The following is a 16,796-nucleotide window of genomic DNA, read 5'->3' as shown; positions in this document are numbered from 1 at the left end:
TCTGCAGGAGAGAGAAGCCCGAGGCTGTGCCCGAGGCTGTGCCCGAGGCTGTGAGGCTGAGACCACTGGGCCGTGGTTCTCGTCCCAGGGAGTCTGGCAGCGCTAGGGGGCGGCAGCCTTCCCTGCCCCCACCAAGGTCCCCAGGGGAGGGGGATCCCTCCGCAGGAGGCCTGTCTCTTTAAGGAGGCGGCCCTGACAGGGTGTGCCCCGTCTCCATGGTTACCCCGGTGCAGGCGGCGGTGCGGGAGGTAGGCTGCCGCTTCTCCCCGACAGACGGAGGGAGCTGCGGGAACCCGGCGCTGAGCCGAGCCCAGGCGGGAGCCACCCGCCAGCAGAAACAGAAGCCGCGGGCGGACGAAAGGTGCAGAGTGCGCGGTGGCCGCGGGGCCTGCAGCCCGGAATCCGTGGGCGGCGAGGGGTCGCGCGCGCGCCATGCGCCCAGCCCCGACGGCGCGGACGCCCCCTCGTGCGCCGGCAGCTGCTGGGGCCTGCGAGCCTGGGCCGGGCATAGCCCCCCGACGGCTACTCTAGGGGGCGCGGGGCCCGGCGGGGGGCGGCCGAGCTAGGCGCCCTCCCCGGGCGCTGAGTCCCCGCGCCCCGGAGGGATGGGGCGGGCGGCCCCCGCCGCCTAAGATGCCGGCCATGCGGGGGCTCCTGGCGCCGCAGAACACCTTCCTGGACACCATCGCCACCCGCTTCGACGGGACGCGTGAGTCAGGCCCTAGCTCCCTAGCTTCCGGGGAGTAATCCACTGTCCGAACTGCCACCTGCTGCTTGGTGCCCACCGGCCATCCCCTTCCTCACCCCTCTTGAAGCTAGGGTCATCCTCTCCTTCCAGTAAGTGAAGGTTTCCCGGAGGTTTTCAGGGTCAACACTGTAGATGCCCCTAGGTGCGGGGTCCGGGATGGGATGAGTCAATCTGATCCATCCCATCCTCAGACCTGGCGCGGTTGCAGAGGCTGAGCCGGGTGAAGCGCGGATCCAGTACTGGTGGACAGCGCAGAGGGCTCACAACCCAGATTTAGAAATAAGATTTGCAAAGGAAGGTAGAGTAGGCGGGATTCAGCAGAGAACTGTGTCTGCAAGCACATCGCACAGTCTAAACCCATCGCTTGGAATGCCCACCCAGCCCCATAGAAGCTCAGCTCGCTCGCTCGCTCGCTCGGGGACTCACATCCGGACTGGGGAACTTTGGAAAAGACAACTCGAGCTTCCAGATTCTGAGTTCCTCTGGCTCTGAACACAGGGAAGTCATGAAAACAGGGTCCCTCCCCCTCTCACTCGCAGTGGGGCTTCCCAGTTCTGACAAGCGTTCTCCCTCCTGTTGTAGACAGCCTGTAGGAACTCATCACAGAGCCCCCCCCCCCAGCCCCCAGGCTTCTCCATCTGCTTTGGGCTTGAAGCCTGCTGATTCAGCACCCCTCACTCCCCAGCCCATGCTTGGCTCCAGGCTCTGTTGTTCAACCACTATCCACACACCACCATTCTTGACTGCAGTTCAATAGTCCCTGAGCCAGGGCGTGCAGCGAGGGTGCAAACCCAGCATAGGAGGGACGAACGGCCTGCTTCCCAGACCAAGTGGGTCTCCGTGGGAGGAGTCACACAGCCAGCCTAGTTATTCAGTTAGGAGTGAAGCTGGCAGCAGCCTGAAGCGGCTCCAGAGCAGTCCTTGGGAACCCTCCAGCCCCACCCCTTAGCCACACTGCTCAGGACACTGTCCACAGCAGTGCCTACCCTGGACTGCACGCAACAGTTCTCACTGACATGAGCTGATCCTCAAACACATGCATTTAGCTGGGGATCTGCCCTCGAGGACGCTGGTGCACAGGTGGACAAGCTAAGTCTGTCTGTGAGCAGGTCTTGACCAGCACACACAGCATTCCCTGGGGATGGAAACCCACCCACCCTTCGGTGGGTTTTGCAGGTAGTTTGGAAAGTGGGGCTGGTAGGTGAAGGTGTCCTTCGCGTTCTCTTGCAGACAGTAACTTCGTGCTAGGCAACGCCCAGGTGGCGGGGCTCTTCCCTGTGGTCTACTGCTCCGATGGCTTCTGTGACCTCACGGGTTTCTCCAGAGCTGAGGTCATGCAACGGGGCTGCGCCTGCTCCTTCCTCTATGGGCCAGACACCAGTGAGCTGGTTCGCCAGCAGATCCGGAAGGCCCTGGATGAGCACAAAGAATTCAAGGCTGAACTGATCCTGTACCGGAAGAGCGGTAAGGAACTGTGGCACCCACCGGCTTACCTCACCTCAGGGTCACGGTGCTGGACAGGGCACCCCCACTCGCTGTCCCTCCTCCCATGCTGCTCTCGGCTGCCAGCCACTCGCTTCCAATCTTCAGTTTCTCAAATTCAGAAGGGGGAGGGGAGTCGCCCCATGTCAATGTGTCTGACAGTCACGTCTGCTCCCTTTGCACCTCCGCCCCCAAACCTTGTCCCCAGTGAACCCCACACTGCTGCCCCCTTCCCTGGAAGCTCTGTTTCTGCTAGCTTCCCAGGGACTGTCCGTCGTGTTGTTACCTTAGGCAGGGCAAGATAAGATTGGAAGGCAGCTAAGTCTATCTCTTCGCCTAGGGCTTCCCTTCTGGTGTCTCCTGGATGTGATACCTATAAAAAACGAAAAGGGGGAGGTGGCCCTCTTCCTGGTCTCTCACAAGGACATCAGTGAGACCAAGAACCGAGGAGGCCCTGACAACTGGAAGGAGAGAGGTGGGTGCTCTGCCGCCCTGATTTGGAAGCAGAGGCTTGGGTACGTACAGGCAGCTCAGGCTGGCCTGTGACTCTCAGCCCCACTTCTGGTGCTCACTGAGCTCTGCTCTGCTGCGCTGCTCTTTGTTTAGTCCCAGGATGGGAATCTTGTCCTAATAGGCTAGTTGAAACAAAGTTGCAGTTGTCAAATAAAGTCCACCTGTGCCAGGGACCCCCCTCCCCCACTAACTAATGAGGCAGAGGACACTCACCTGACTTCTCTCTGCATGGCATCCCTGATGGGCATGGAGGGGATCCCAGGGCAAAGCCCCCTCCAAGGACTGGGGCAAGCTCTCTAAGCCACAGAACTGTCATTAGACACTGGTCCAAAACCTTGTCACGGTCTGGAGATGCTGGAGTACAGTCCACGCCACAGCTCTGCCCTCCCTCAGCCCGGGGTTTGCTGGTGTCGGTCTTCAGTGTGGGCTCCTCTGGGCTTCCATGCCTTTGCTGGCTCTGCGTCTTGAGACCCTCTTAGGGATCTCCCGGGCCTTTCTCCACTGATGCCTCTTCTTGTGTGGCTGGACCCTAGGACTGCACAGCTCTGACGGACAAGTGACCCGGTGACACGAGGAATGCCTGACCCCTCACTCTGAAAAGACAAAAGGGTTGACAAGCCAGATCATTTTACAGAGTAGCAACTAGTGTCCTATGCCCAGGGCCCTACAGATTACTGTCACAGGACCCTCTTTTTTTCCCCCCCGCAGGTGGTGGCCGGCGCAGATATGGTCGGGCGGGATCCAAAGGCTTTAACGCCAACCGGAGGCGGAGCCGGGCCGTTCTCTACCACCTCTCTGGTCACCTGCAGAAGCAGCCCAAGGGCAAGCACAAGCTCAATAAGGTGGGCGAGCGAGCGAGCGCTGGTGTGTGCTTGGTAGGGCAGCAGGGTGCTATGGGCTGAGGAGACCCAGGAGGGGAGCTAATCCCACCTCAGAGAGACCGTCCAGAAGCCACTTGGTTCCCCCCCAGACCTTTGTGGGCGGGGCCTGATGAGGGAATAGGTCTTGTCTGACCAATCAGAGTGCTGGTCTTGGCTTTGGCGTCAGATGGGACTGGGTTCAATTCTGGCTCCACTCCCGAGCCGTCCTTTGTCCTTCTTTGGTTTCAGCCCATAAATAAGGTGCGTGTCAGGAGCACTTTGAGAGCGCAGGGAGCAGGGAGAGAAGGGAGGAGGATGCCCTTCTAGACACTGTCCTGATGTAGCCTCTGCCCGTATCCTCTCTTCTCTGCCTGGACCTGCCCCTCCTCACTCAGGGAGTGTTTGGAGAGAAGCCAAATTTGCCTGAATATAAAGTCGCTGCTATCCGGAAGTCACCCTTTATCCTGCTGCACTGTGGGGCTCTGAGAGCCACCTGGGATGGCTTCATCCTGCTTGCCACACTCTACGTGGCTGTCACTGTGCCATACAGTGTGTGTGTGAGCACAGCACGGGAGCCCAGCGCTGCCCGTGGCCCACCTAGTGTCTGTGACCTGGCTGTGGAGGTCCTCTTCATCTTAGGTATGTGAGGTGTGTGCCTGTGTTCCGCTCAGGGCCAGGCCCCTTGGGCTTTGTAAGGATGATTCTTTGCATGGTTCCTACTACCCCACAAGTGTCGCCCTTGTTCTTCCCCAGTTAGTCGCCCAGGAGTTTTCAAATCAAGCCTAGATCCCAAATGTGTCTCTGCCAATAGTATTCTAGAGCCCTGAGCTGAGACTGTCCTTGGCAGGCCTCGGTTTCTCCCTCTGTAAAATGGGTATAGCAGTGTGTGCATGCTAGAGTTACAGCCTGGCCACAGATGTGAAAGGCTTGGGGCAGGATCAAGCACTGGACAGACAGGTGTGGAGCTGTCGCCTCCCCTATTGCTGACTGCCTCTTTCCACACAGATATTGTGCTGAATTTTCGTACTACATTTGTGTCCAAGTCAGGCCAGGTGGTATTTGCCCCAAAGTCCATTTGCCTCCACTATGTCACCACCTGGTTCCTGCTGGATGTCATAGCAGCACTCCCCTTTGACCTACTACATGCCTTCAAGGTCAACGTGGTCAGTATGGCTGGGTTGGGTGGTGAGCTTGGGGCTGACACGGGCGGGGTTAGAGTTGGCCTGGGATAACCTCCCTTCCTGGTCTTAGTACGTTGGGGCTCACCTGCTGAAGACCGTGCGGCTGCTGCGCCTGCTGCGCCTGCTGCCCAGGCTGGACCGGTACTCCCAGTACAGCGCGGTCGTGCTCACCCTGCTCATGGCCGTGTTCGCCCTGCTCGCTCACTGGGTGGCCTGCGTTTGGTTCTACATCGGCCAGCAAGAGATTGAGAGCAGCGAGTCGGAGCTGCCTGAGATCGGTACCGAAGGCCGAGGGGGGCTGCGTGCGTGCCTGACGTGATGTCCGCATGTGGGAATGTCCGAGAGGGCGCCTCTGTGTGTGTGTGATGGCCGCCACCGTGTGGAGACAGCCGGTGACCACCTGGGGGAGTCTCAGTCACCCCTAGTGTCATTCTGGTGACCTTGGTCACCTTTCTCAAGCTCTTGCCCAGCTGTGAATGGCCAGGTGAGGACCTGCTGGCCTCATGGTTTCCTGTAAAGCCACCTTCCTTGATGCTTGTCCCCACAGGTTCTCCAGGCCTGCTGCTCCGCTTCCCACCGTGGCACCTGAATCCACATTCTCCCTGAACCTAAAGGCAGCCTTTTGCTCCCCGCACACACGCACACATGCACACACGCACGCACGCATGCACACATGCATGCACACACGCACACATGCACGCACACACACATGCACGCACACACACATGCACGTACACATGCACACATGCTCGCACGCACACATGCATGCACGCTCACATGCACGCATGCACACATGCTCACACACATGCACGCGCACACACACATGCACGCACGCACACATGCACGCACACATGCTCGCACACACACATGCATGCACGCACACATGCACGCATGCACACATGCTCACACGCATACATGCACGCACGCACACATGCACGCACGCACACATGCTCGCACGCACACATGCTCGTACGCACACATGCTCGCATGCACACATGCTCACACGCACACATGCACGCACGCACATATGCACGCACGCACACAAGCTCGCCTCCTCCTTCCCTCCTTTCTTCTCCTTTGTGTGGCTCCTCCTCCCACCCCACTCCCTGGGTCTTAACTCTCGCTGAGCTGAGTGTTTCCACCCTCACAGCTCCACACTACAGGCTGTGGTGATTCTCTGGGGCTGTAAGGCTGGAGCCGCTGACTCTGCCAGCCGCACTGGTGCTGAGCCCCTCTTCCCAGCCCCTCCAAGTCTCAGAGACTGCAGACAGGTTTCCTGTGTGTCCCCCTCCCTCCGCACAGCGGTTCCCATCACCAGCCCACTGACATCACCATAAAGACATCGCGACTTTCACCCTTCCCATTCCTCCAACCCACTGCAGCCATGTCTAAGTTCCAGTGCATCCCAAATGAGCGTGCCTTTCCTTCCACACCCCTAGCCCTCTGTCGGCTTCTCAGTGGCTGACGTTGGTTGAGTTCCTAGCTGCTTGGGTAGACTCTCCTGTCCAGTGACCTCGGTGGGGTCACCAGTCATTCTTAGAACCTGCTCTGATCAGCTCCCTAGAGATGACGAGGCACCTGTGAACCCTCTCCTTGCCGGGTGCATGGAGACAGGTGCTGCTCAGAGGACCCACCCGCTGCTCCCCTGGGCCCTCTAGTTGCCGAGCATGTGGAAACGGGGACACTCCAGTCGTGCCAGCTCCTTGGCACCTGCCCTTCCCAGGGGGAGTCTATAATGAGGCAGCTCTAAGGTCAGCTGCCACCCTAGCCCTGGCCCTGGCTCACCTCCAAGTGGCCCTGAAGCACCAAATCCACAGGTGCACCCCATTCTTTGCAACACATCCAGATACCCTTGGTCTCGAGTCCACACAAGATGGCTTACAGAGTTAAGGAGCTTACAGCCTGGCCTGGCTAACCTGAGCCTGCTCCCCAGGGCCCACATGGTAGACAGAGGACAGACTTCCACAGATTGTCCTCTGACCTTCACAAGCACACCAGTACATGTGTGCACACAAAAGGAAAGAAAAGGAAACAGGAAGGAAGGAAGGAAGGGAGGGAGGAAGGAAGGAAGGAAGGAAGGAAGGAAAGGAAGGAAGGAAGGAAGGAAGGAAGGAAGGAAGGAAGGAAGGAAGGAAGGAAGGAAGGGAGGAAGGAAGGATGGAAGGAAAGGAAGGAAGGAAGGAAGGAAAGATTATAAACATACCCTCCCTACCATTTAAGGTTAAGCACACGGATCTCCTTTTCCAGGGAGCTGTTGAGCTTCCGCTTTCTAATTCTTAGCTTTGACACCCCTCCCGGAGATGGAGATACTCTTCAGTTTAGCTCCTATTCTACAATATAACCTCTGCCCCCCTGCCCCCCTGCCCTCTGCCCCCCTGCCCTCTGCCCCTCTGGCCCTCTGCCCCTCTGCCCCCTGCCCCTCTGCCCCCTGCCCCTCTGCCCCCTGCCCCTCTAGCCCCTGCCCCTCTGCCCCTCTGCTCCTCTGCTCCTCTGACCCTCTGACCCTTGCCCCTCTGCCCCTCTGCCCCTCTGCCCCCCTGCCCTCCTGCCCCTCTGCCCCTCTGCTCCTCTGCTCCTCTGACCCTCTGACCCTTGCCCCTCTGCCCCTCTGCCCCTCTGCCCCCCTGCCCTCCTGCCCCTCTGCCCCTCTGCCCCTCTGTGGAGCCGGGCTACTGTGTGCATTCAGTTACTGAGGGAATGGATGAGGGAATGGATGACGGAATGGATGATGGAATGGATGAGGGAACGGATGAGGGAACGGATGATGGAATGGATGAGGGAACGGATGAGGGAATGGATGACGGAATGGATGAGGGAATGGATGAGGGAACGGATGAGGGAATGGATGAGGGAACGGATGAGGGAACGGATGAGGGAATGATGAGGGAATGGATGAGGGAATGGATGAGGGAATGGATGACGGAATGATGAGGGAATGGATGAGGGAACGGATGAGGGAACAGATGAGGGAATGGATGAGGGAACGGATGAGGGAGTGGATGACGGAATGGATGAGGGAATGGATGAGGGAATGATGAGGGAACGGATGAGGGAACGGATGAGGGAACGGATGAGGGAATGATGAGGGAATGGATGAGGGAATGGATGAGGGAATGGATGACGGAATGGATGAGGGAATGATGAGGGAATGGATGAGGGAATGGATGAGGGAATGGATGAGGGAATGATGAGGGAATGATGAGGGAATGGATGAGGGAACGGATGAGGGAATGGATGACAGAATGGATGAGGGAATGATGAGGGAATGGATGAGGGAATGGATGAGGGAATGGATGAGGGAACGGGTGAGGGAATGGATGAGGGAACGGATGAGGGAATGGATGAGGGAATGGATGAGGGAATGGATGAGGGAACGGATGAGGGAATGGATGTGGGAATGGATGAGGGAACGGATGAGGGAATGGATGTGGGAATGGATGAGGGAACGGATGAGGGAATGGATGAGGGAACGGATGAGGGAATGGATGACGGAATGGATGAGGGAATGATGAGGGAACGGATGAGGGAACGGATGAGAGAATGGATGATGGAATGGATGAGGGAATGGATGAGGGAATGGATGTGGGAATGGATGTGGGAATGGATGAGGGAACGGATGAGGGAATGGATGTGGGAATGGATGTGGGAATGGATGAGGGAACGGATGAGGGAACGGATGAGGGAATGGATGAGGGAACGGATGAGGGAACGGATGAGGGAATGGATGTGGGAATGGATGAGGGAACGGATGAGGGAATGGATGTGGGAATGGATGAGGGAATGGATGAGGGAATGGATGAGGGAATGGATGTGGGAATGGATGAGGGAATGGATGTGGGAATGGATGAGGGAATGGATGTGGGAATGGATGAGGGAATGGATGTGGGAATGGATGAGGGAATGGATGTGGGAATGGATGAGGGAATGGATGTGGGAATGGATGAGGGAATGGATGTGGGAATGGATGAGGGAATGGATGAGGGAATGGATGTAGGTTTCCCTCGAGGACTCTGAAGAAACACTGGGGAAGTGTGGCACAGGGTCATCTGTGTGTTGGGGAGTGTGACACGGTCTGTGTGTCACCCTGGGAAGTGGCCCTTCCTTCTCTTCCCCATTGTCCAGAGAAGACTGGGTAGGTTTGGCCATAGTCCAATAGTCCACCCTGGCCATGTGTATGCAAAGAAGTCTGTTTGTTTGGGAGGGTGCACGGGTGTGAGTGTGCATGTATAGATTCATCTGTGTGCCCGTGTGTCCCCACCTCTGCCTGTGTGTCAGTGTCCAGTCGCCTGTGGACATTAACCCTTCAAGCATGCACAGGCCTTTGCAGTGCAAGCGGCCGTGGTTGTGACTGGATTATCTGTAGAGAGTTTACATGTGTGTCCTTGCCTTCTCCTCTGTGTGGGGCATGTGTGGTACCTCGGTGGCATATGTGTACACATTCACATGGGTGTGTTGGTGGCAGCATATGTGAGACTGGGCGGTTTGTGATGTTGAGGGACGGGGCATGGTCAGGGGGCGGGGCTTTCAGTAGCAGATGGGCTTAGACACAGAAAAATAGTGTGAATGAATGGGACAGAGGATGCGGCCTCAGCCATCCAAACTTGAGGACCAGGCTGAGGCTATATGCAACGAGATGCCACCCTACCCAGCCTCTTTGCCTGGCCACCTACCTCCTCCTGCTGGATGCGTTCCATGCTATTGACCAGCATCCTTGGGGAGGGTGTGATTCTCCTTACTCTATCGGAGGCACCCATAGGACCAGGCTGTGATGCTTGACAGCCCTTCTCCTGTGCCATCTTGCTGAGAGGTGAACAGGTAGATGAAGATGTTCTAACACAGAAGAGAAAGGTTGGACAGAGGCCCCGGGGGCGGGGGGCTGCACATGCATGCACCCCACTTCAGGGGGTCCCAGCTCAAGCACCTGGACCCGCAGAGCGCAGAGCGGCAGAATGTGTCCTGCTCTCTCAGTGCCCCCTCCTGTTTTCCAGGCTGGCTGCAGGAGCTGGCACGCAGGCTGGAGACCCCCTACTACCTGGTGAGCCAGAGTCCAGATGGAGGGAACAGCTCTGGCCAGAGAGAAAACTGCAGCAGCGGCAGTGGCGGCGGCGGCAGCGAAGCCAATGGGACGGGGCTGGAACTGCTGGGTGGCCCGTCTCTGCGCAGCGCCTACATCACCTCCCTGTACTTCGCGCTCAGCAGTCTCACCAGCGTGGGCTTCGGCAACGTGTCCGCTAACACAGACACCGAGAAGATCTTCTCCATCTGCACCATGCTCATCGGAGGTGAGGCTGGGCCACGGCTTTCTGGGCCCCTCCACACCCACCTCTCTCCGGGTTCCCACATCCGGAGATCTAGAGTCTGCCTTTGGTGATCCAGCAGACCAGGGCAGGGAGCGATGCCCACACACCCTGCCTACGAACATGGGATAGGCAGGGAGAGGAAGACAGGTCTGCTATACCGTGTCAGGCCTGGCCAGGCCTGGGGGTGACATTTCCTCTTTACTCTTGACCAGCTCTGATGCATGCGGTGGTATTTGGGAATGTGACGGCAATCATCCAGCGCATGTATGCTCGCCGCTTTCTGTACCACAGCCGCACTCGTGACCTGCGGGACTACATCCGCATCCACCGCATCCCCAAGCCCCTGAAGCAGAGAATGCTCGAGTACTTCCAAGCCACCTGGGCCGTGAACAATGGCATCGATACCACTGAGGTGTGGCGGCCCCCTGGGCTGCTGCTAGACTTTTACCTCCTCAGGGGGTTTGTGCTTGGTCTCAGGGATAGGAAGTGGAGGTATGGGTGGGTAGGAAATGCAGAAATATGGCTTTCCTGGCTCTTTTACAGAGACAGTGCCCATATATGAGACAGAGCAGAACCCCAGCTGGGTCTGTGGCCTCTGTGCTCACTGATGTCAGAGTCTGAGGCCAGGAGGAGGAAGGGGCTAGGATGCGGCTGCAAAGAGCTCTCTTCCATTGACTGTACCCTCTGCACTCTGTGGGAGGCTTGGACCTCCTTCTGTTCCCCTCTTGCTTCTGAAGTTGGAAATGGTGGCCAGGGGCTGGCCGGAAGGGACCTCCTCTTCTGCCACCCCAACCCTCCCCCCCTGCCTGCTTGCAGCTGCTGCAGAGCCTCCCGGATGAGCTCCGTGCAGACATCGCCATGCACCTGCACAAGGAGGTCCTGCAGCTGCCTCTGTTCGAGGCTGCGAGCCGCGGCTGCCTGCGGGCGCTGTCCCTGGCCCTGAGGCCCGCCTTCTGCACACCGGGCGAGTACCTCATTCACCAGGGCGACGCTCTCCAGGCTCTGTACTTCGTGTGCTCGGGCTCCATGGAGGTCCTCAAAGGTGGCACCGTGCTCGCCATTCTAGGTTCGTGTGGTGGGAGAAAGGGTGCTTGGGGGCTCCTGGGTCTAGGGAATCCGTGGCCATTCCAAGGGAAAAATCAGAGAGTGAGTGCATCTGCAGCCATCCAGGGGAGAAACAGACAGGATGGAGCTGTGAACGGCCAGAGCCCTAGACAAAGCTCACAGATCAGCCAGTGATAACAATGTAGCAATACAGGAGGAGGCTGTTCCTAGGATGAGGCCAGTGGGGTAGGGGTGGGGTCCAGCTTTTAAGACGAGCCAGTGCATGATGGCGTAGAGAAGCCTTGGTGGTGGAAAGTCCGGAGGACAGTGCTCTAGTAAGGGAGAAAGAGGGCAGGTCTCACGGAGCAGGTCTTAAGCCCTGGTGATACACAGCAGAGCTCGGCCTCCACGTGACAGGGTAGCCTCTCAGATAAACAGCATATCCTTCCTTTGGCAAAAGGGAGAGGAGAAATAACGCATCAGTTTCCTAAATGAGGACAAGGGACCAGCACCGTAGAGGGGACAGCAGACTCTCAGAGGACTGTCTAGCCAGCCACTCCATTCAGAGACACTGAAGACTCACAGGAAGTGTTAACAGAAACCATCACGGTTCCCCAGCTGAGCCAGGCGCTGGCCTGTGTGTAGTGTAGCCAGGAGCCTTGGGAGGGTCATGACCTCAGAAGGGAAGCGTTTGAGGAGGGCCAGGTGAGCACACAAGCACCAGGCCAGCCTGTGCTCTGTGGAGCACCGGCCTGCACTGTGAGAAACCTGTATAGGGCTGCGCTATGCAGCCATGGGAGGCACTCACTGGTGACCCTGGAGGGCAAAGAACCGGGATAGCCTGGGGAATTCAGGTGAGGTCACAGACTAGGGGGAAGAGAGGGAATGACCAGGTCACAGACAAGTCCTTGCTGTGGGGACAGCTAGAGCCCCACGGTCACAATGAAGAAAGACTAGGACAGAAAAGAACACAGAGGGTGGCGGCGCGTTGCTGGGCACCCCAGCAGCTACTGAGGTCCATCCGCTGGCCTGGCATGAGGACGGGAGGGCCTCCCAACAGCTGAGACTGAAAGAGTCGCCAGGGGACTCCGAGCCTGAGCAAGGTGACAGACTGCTAAAGCATCTTTTGTAAGTGCAGCTTCTGAGCTTAGATACAACATATCTCAGAACCCGGAAGGTGGAGTTCTGGCGGTGTATCAGGGCTTATGCTTGGAGGTGGAACACTGAGGCGAGAGAATCGCTTGCTCGCTCAAGCAACCAAGGAGGAGTTCTAAGCCAGCCTAAGAAATATAGCAAGGCCATCTGAAAGAGAGGGGAGAGCAGGAGGGGCAAGGAGGGAGGGAGGGAGCGAGGAAGGCAGGCAGAGGGGCAAGGGCGTGGTTAGCTGGTGTAGTGCTTGCCTGGCAAGCACGAGGCCCTGGATTCAGCCCCCAGCATTCCATTAAACCAGGCATGGCGATGGCTCATGCTTGTAAACCCAGCCTTAGGAGGTGGATGGAGGCAGGAGGATCAGAAGTTTAAGGTCATCCTGGACTACATATGAGCTTGAGGCTGGACCAGGATAAATGTTTCAAAAAGCAGATGGAAAACAAAATAAATAAACAAGGAAGGAGGGAATATAGTGTTATATACAACACAAGTGTGGCTAGTGACCCTTGAGGAACCGAGAAGAGCTGTCGCAGGAAGAGTGGTCAGGGCACGACCGTCCAGCTGGTCACTCGGTAGCGCCCCACGCCCGCATAAGTGCCTGGCTTGGATCCTGCTCCTGAGCTGAGTGTTCTGTGTTTGCTGTGGAGCCCAGCCGGCCCTGAACCGGCCGTCTCCTATTTTAGCTGCTGATGGCTGGGAGCAAGTGTGCCCAGCTGTGACCTGGATTTCTTCCCTGTGTTCATCCCAGCATCTCACCTGCCTCCTCAGCTGGGCGTCCAGTGGCTCCCGGCAGGCTGAGTCTGGCCCTTTGGTCAACAGTAGCGATTCTGGCCCCAACCTGTTTGTAAACCGACTCAGCCAAGAGGTCCAAGAGCAAGAGGGTGCAACCGAGGAGCTGAACCTGAAAGCTACTGTCCGGGTGCCAGTGGCAGACAGAGCCCAAACCACTGGAGGCTCTGTCCTTAGTCTTGCTTCTCCTTTGTCTGCCTGTCTGTCTGTCTGTCTGTCTGTCTCTCTCTCTCTCTCTCTCTCTCTCTCTCTCTCTCTCGTTCCCTCCCCACCCACCCCAGACAGGGTTTCTCTGTGTAGCCCTGGCTGTCCTGGAACTCACTCTGTAGACCAGGCTGGCCTCGAACTCAGAAATCCACCTGCCTCTGCCTCCCAAGTGCTGGGACTAAAGGTGTGCGCCACCACGGCCCGGCTTCTGTGTGTCTCACTTCTAGGCTGAGGACAGACTCACATCTATTTTATTCCAGATCACACAAAACACAACTCCTTCCTTAGAACATCCCCCTTGTAACCCAAATGGCTCTCGGAGGATCCAGGACACTACAAAACAGTAACAGAAAACTTAAATGAGGCTCATTCTGCCCCTCAGTTTGAGCAAAACTCTGCAAACATATAGAGGCCTCTGTGTTGACCTGTCTTGGTCCTTTTTTTTTTTTTTTGTAGACTCTCATTATTGAGTTCTCTTTCTGTTTCCATCTTGGGAGTTTTTTATTTATTTTATGTATATGAGTACACTGTAGCTATACAGATGGTTGTGAGCCTTCATGTGGTTGCTAGGAATTGAATTTAGGACTCTGCTCTATCCTGTTGGTCCCACTTGCTCCAGTTAACCTTGCTGTCTAGGATAGTCGTGAACCACTGTGTGGTTGCTGAGATTTGAACTCAGGACCTTTGAAAGAGCAGTTACTGCTCTTAACTGCTGAGCCATCTCTCCAGCTTCCCTGTCTTGGTCGTAAGGGCCTTGACTGCCCTTTTAATCTTTCTAATGATGCCGCTTGGCCTGCTAGGAGCCAAACTGCCTTTGCCCATGCCCAGGTTGTCATCCCTGCTGGGGTTGAACAAGAGGGGAAGGGAAGACGAAGAGCAACCAAAGTCTCGGGTTGGCTCTGTCGGAGGCTCCATCAGCACTGGCTCGGACCCTCTCCATGGGCCACAGACTCACACCTCCCTTGTCCGGCATCCTTGAGGTTCCAACATCCTATTTTTGTTTTTGTTTGCTTTTGTTTTTTCTTGAGACAGGGCTTCACTGTGTAGCCCTGGCTGTCCTGTCTCTGTGAACAAGGCTGGTCTCGAACTCACAGAGATCTGCCTGCATTCATTTAATAGTTGCTGTCAGCCAAGTGGTATTCTCAGATAGCTTTGGAAAACCCTTTCTGGTGAGATTGAGGCTCCTCCCTCCACACCCCAGGGCAATGCCAGCATAGCCATGGCATTGACATTTCCAGCATGCCACACTGGGGCACTAAAATGCTGCTACCAAATTCTGGTCCCTGGACAAGCTATACTCAAATCACATGTGTGTCTTTAAGAAAATCAGATTGTAATGATAAGGGTTGGGCTGGGGCCTGGAAGTCTGATTGGTTTGATTTCCCCAGGGGAGTTTAATTAGCAGCCTGTCTGTCTGTGAGCCTACTTGGATGCAGAGGCTCCGGTTTGCCCTTGGAAGTGCTTGAGAGCCTGGGTCCCTCTGTTCTCTACCCCAAAGTGTGTGTGTGGCCCAGTGAGGACTAGGAACCACACCACGGCTCTGTCTGCTCAGTCTACAGCCCATTTCCCCTCCCCAAGTGGCTTGCTAACCTTGGTTTCCTCTCCCCAGGAAAGGGTGACCTGATCGGCTGCGAGCTGCCCCAGCGGGAGCAAGTGCTGAAGGCCAATGCAGACGTTAAGGGGCTGACGTACTGCGTCCTCCAGTGTCTGCAGCTGGCAGGGCTGCGCGAGAGCCTCGCGCTGTACCCTGAGTTTGCCCCACGCTTTAGCCGTGGCCTTCGAGGGGAGCTCAGCTACAACCTGGGAGCTGGGGGAGTCTCTGCGGAGGTGAGGGTGCAGGGCATGTGTGTGGAGGGGCTAGGGTTTCAGGGAACAGATGAGCTATACAATGCTGGGGGAACAGAGAGGGACCTATGGGCTTATGTGACAATCCCCCTGCCTCAGGGCAAGAGTCTACACTTAGCACTTTCATTTCACTGTGTTTTTCATTTTTAAATTTATTTGATGCGTATGTGTGCTGTGTAAGTTTGTGTGTACCACATGAGTGCAGGAGCCCTCAAGAAGCCAGAAGAGGGTATCTCATATCCTGGAACTCTAATTACAGGCGTCGCTGTGAGTCACCACATGAGTATTGGGGGTTGAACCCAGGTTCTCAGCAAGAGCAATTATGTGGTCTAAACCAACTCTGTGATTTAGAAGTCAGTCCAAGCCAGGGCATGGTGAGATACACCTTAAATTCAAGCACTCAAAAGGCAGAGGCACGTGACTCTCTGTGACATCAGTACTAGCCGGTCTATGCAGTGAGTTCTAGGACAGCCAGAGCTACCTGATAAAGAGACACTGTCTTTAAAAAAAAAAAAAAAGTCCAGCTTTGACTTACCTGACATACTGGCCCTGACCAAAACAAAATCTACTGTGACAGGAGCCCAGTACACTTGCTAACAGGCGAACCCTGTAGAGTCTACAGCACAGACTGCAGATGGAAGGTTGGCCAGAGACAGGTTTGTCAGAGACAGGTGCAGCCTTGGAGGCTGCTTCTGAATAAGGGCCCACTTGACCCTTCGTCATGAAATAGCAGACTCTGAGGGTACAGAGCTACTTTTCTATTAATAAAACATGGCCAGGGTAACCTGCAGGAGGAATGGTTTATCTGGCCCTGCATCCAGAGGGATGAATCTTTACGGGGGGGACACAAGGCAGCAGGTATGGTGGCAGGAGCAGGAAGCTGAGGGCTCATGACCTTTACCACAGTCAGGAAGTGACAGAGTGATGTGGAAGTGGCTGGCTGATTTTTCTTTCAACCCCCCCCCCACCTTTGGCCAGCAAAACCACACCTCCTAAACCTCACCAAAAGGTGCCATCAATTGGATACCAGCTGCTGCGATGTGCGAGACTGTGCTCATTTGAGCCCCAGTGGGGTCTTGGCATCATCACTAGTGCTCAGTGAAGAGGCCCATCATTCTGAAGGGCCGAGCAGAGGGCTGTTGTAGCCATCTTGGGGCAGATTTAGTGATTTCACTGTGGCAGCAGTGTAGCGGGTTACTCCCGCCAGGGTGGCTTCCTCTTCCTGGTGTTTTCGGTGCCTCAAGGAAGAGGAGAGGAACACGGCAGTGGCCATCCATGTTGAACCCCGTTCCCCTCTGTCCCCAGGTGGATACCAGCTCCTTAAGTGGTGACAACACCCTCATGTCCACGCTGGAGGAGAAGGAGACAGATGGGGAGCAGGGGCACACCGTCTCACCAGCTCCAGCCGATGAGCCCTCCAGTCCCCTGCTGTCACCTGGCTGTACCTCCTCCTCCTCTGCTGCCAAACTACTCTCCCCGCGGCGAACTGCACCCCGGCCGCGGCTGGGTGGCAGAGGGCGGCCAAGTAGGACAGGGGTTTTGAAGCCTGAGGCTGGTCCTTCTGCTCATCCACGGACACTTGGTGGACTGCAGCTGCCCCCCGTGCCATGGAATGTACCCCCCGACCTGAGCCCCAGGTGAGCAGGCCCTGGACTTCATGGCAAGACTGTGGTGGTTA

At 56.6% G+C, this 16,796-nt stretch overlaps 1 protein-coding gene across 1 annotated transcript in view; it reads left to right on the top strand.

Annotated features, from left to right (window-relative positions):
- The first annotated feature begins 230 nt into the window (after positions 1 to 230).
- The window catches only part of Kcnh3 (potassium voltage-gated channel subfamily H member 3), a 19,356-nt gene continuing 2,790 nt past the window's right edge, over positions 231 to 16,796 (top strand). The window contains exons 1-12 of the mRNA XM_052160523.1: positions 231 to 709; positions 1,979 to 2,212; positions 2,571 to 2,705; positions 3,452 to 3,585; positions 3,999 to 4,242; positions 4,609 to 4,766; positions 4,855 to 5,062; positions 9,773 to 10,066; positions 10,297 to 10,496; positions 10,901 to 11,150; positions 14,883 to 15,100; positions 16,424 to 16,755. Coding sequence (XP_052016483.1) covers positions 634 to 709; positions 1,979 to 2,212; positions 2,571 to 2,705; positions 3,452 to 3,585; positions 3,999 to 4,242; positions 4,609 to 4,766; positions 4,855 to 5,062; positions 9,773 to 10,066; positions 10,297 to 10,496; positions 10,901 to 11,150; positions 14,883 to 15,100; positions 16,424 to 16,755 — 2,483 coding nt within the window. The 5' untranslated portion in view covers positions 231 to 633. The remainder of the gene's footprint in view (positions 710 to 1,978; positions 2,213 to 2,570; positions 2,706 to 3,451; positions 3,586 to 3,998; positions 4,243 to 4,608; positions 4,767 to 4,854; positions 5,063 to 9,772; positions 10,067 to 10,296; positions 10,497 to 10,900; positions 11,151 to 14,882; positions 15,101 to 16,423; positions 16,756 to 16,796) is intronic.

The sequence above is a fragment of the Apodemus sylvaticus genome, chromosome 17 (assembly GCF_947179515.1).
Source record: "Apodemus sylvaticus chromosome 17, mApoSyl1.1, whole genome shotgun sequence".
NCBI classification, from domain to species: domain Eukaryota; kingdom Metazoa; phylum Chordata; class Mammalia; order Rodentia; family Muridae; genus Apodemus; species Apodemus sylvaticus.
This window is presented reverse-complemented; position numbering and strand designations above follow the sequence as displayed.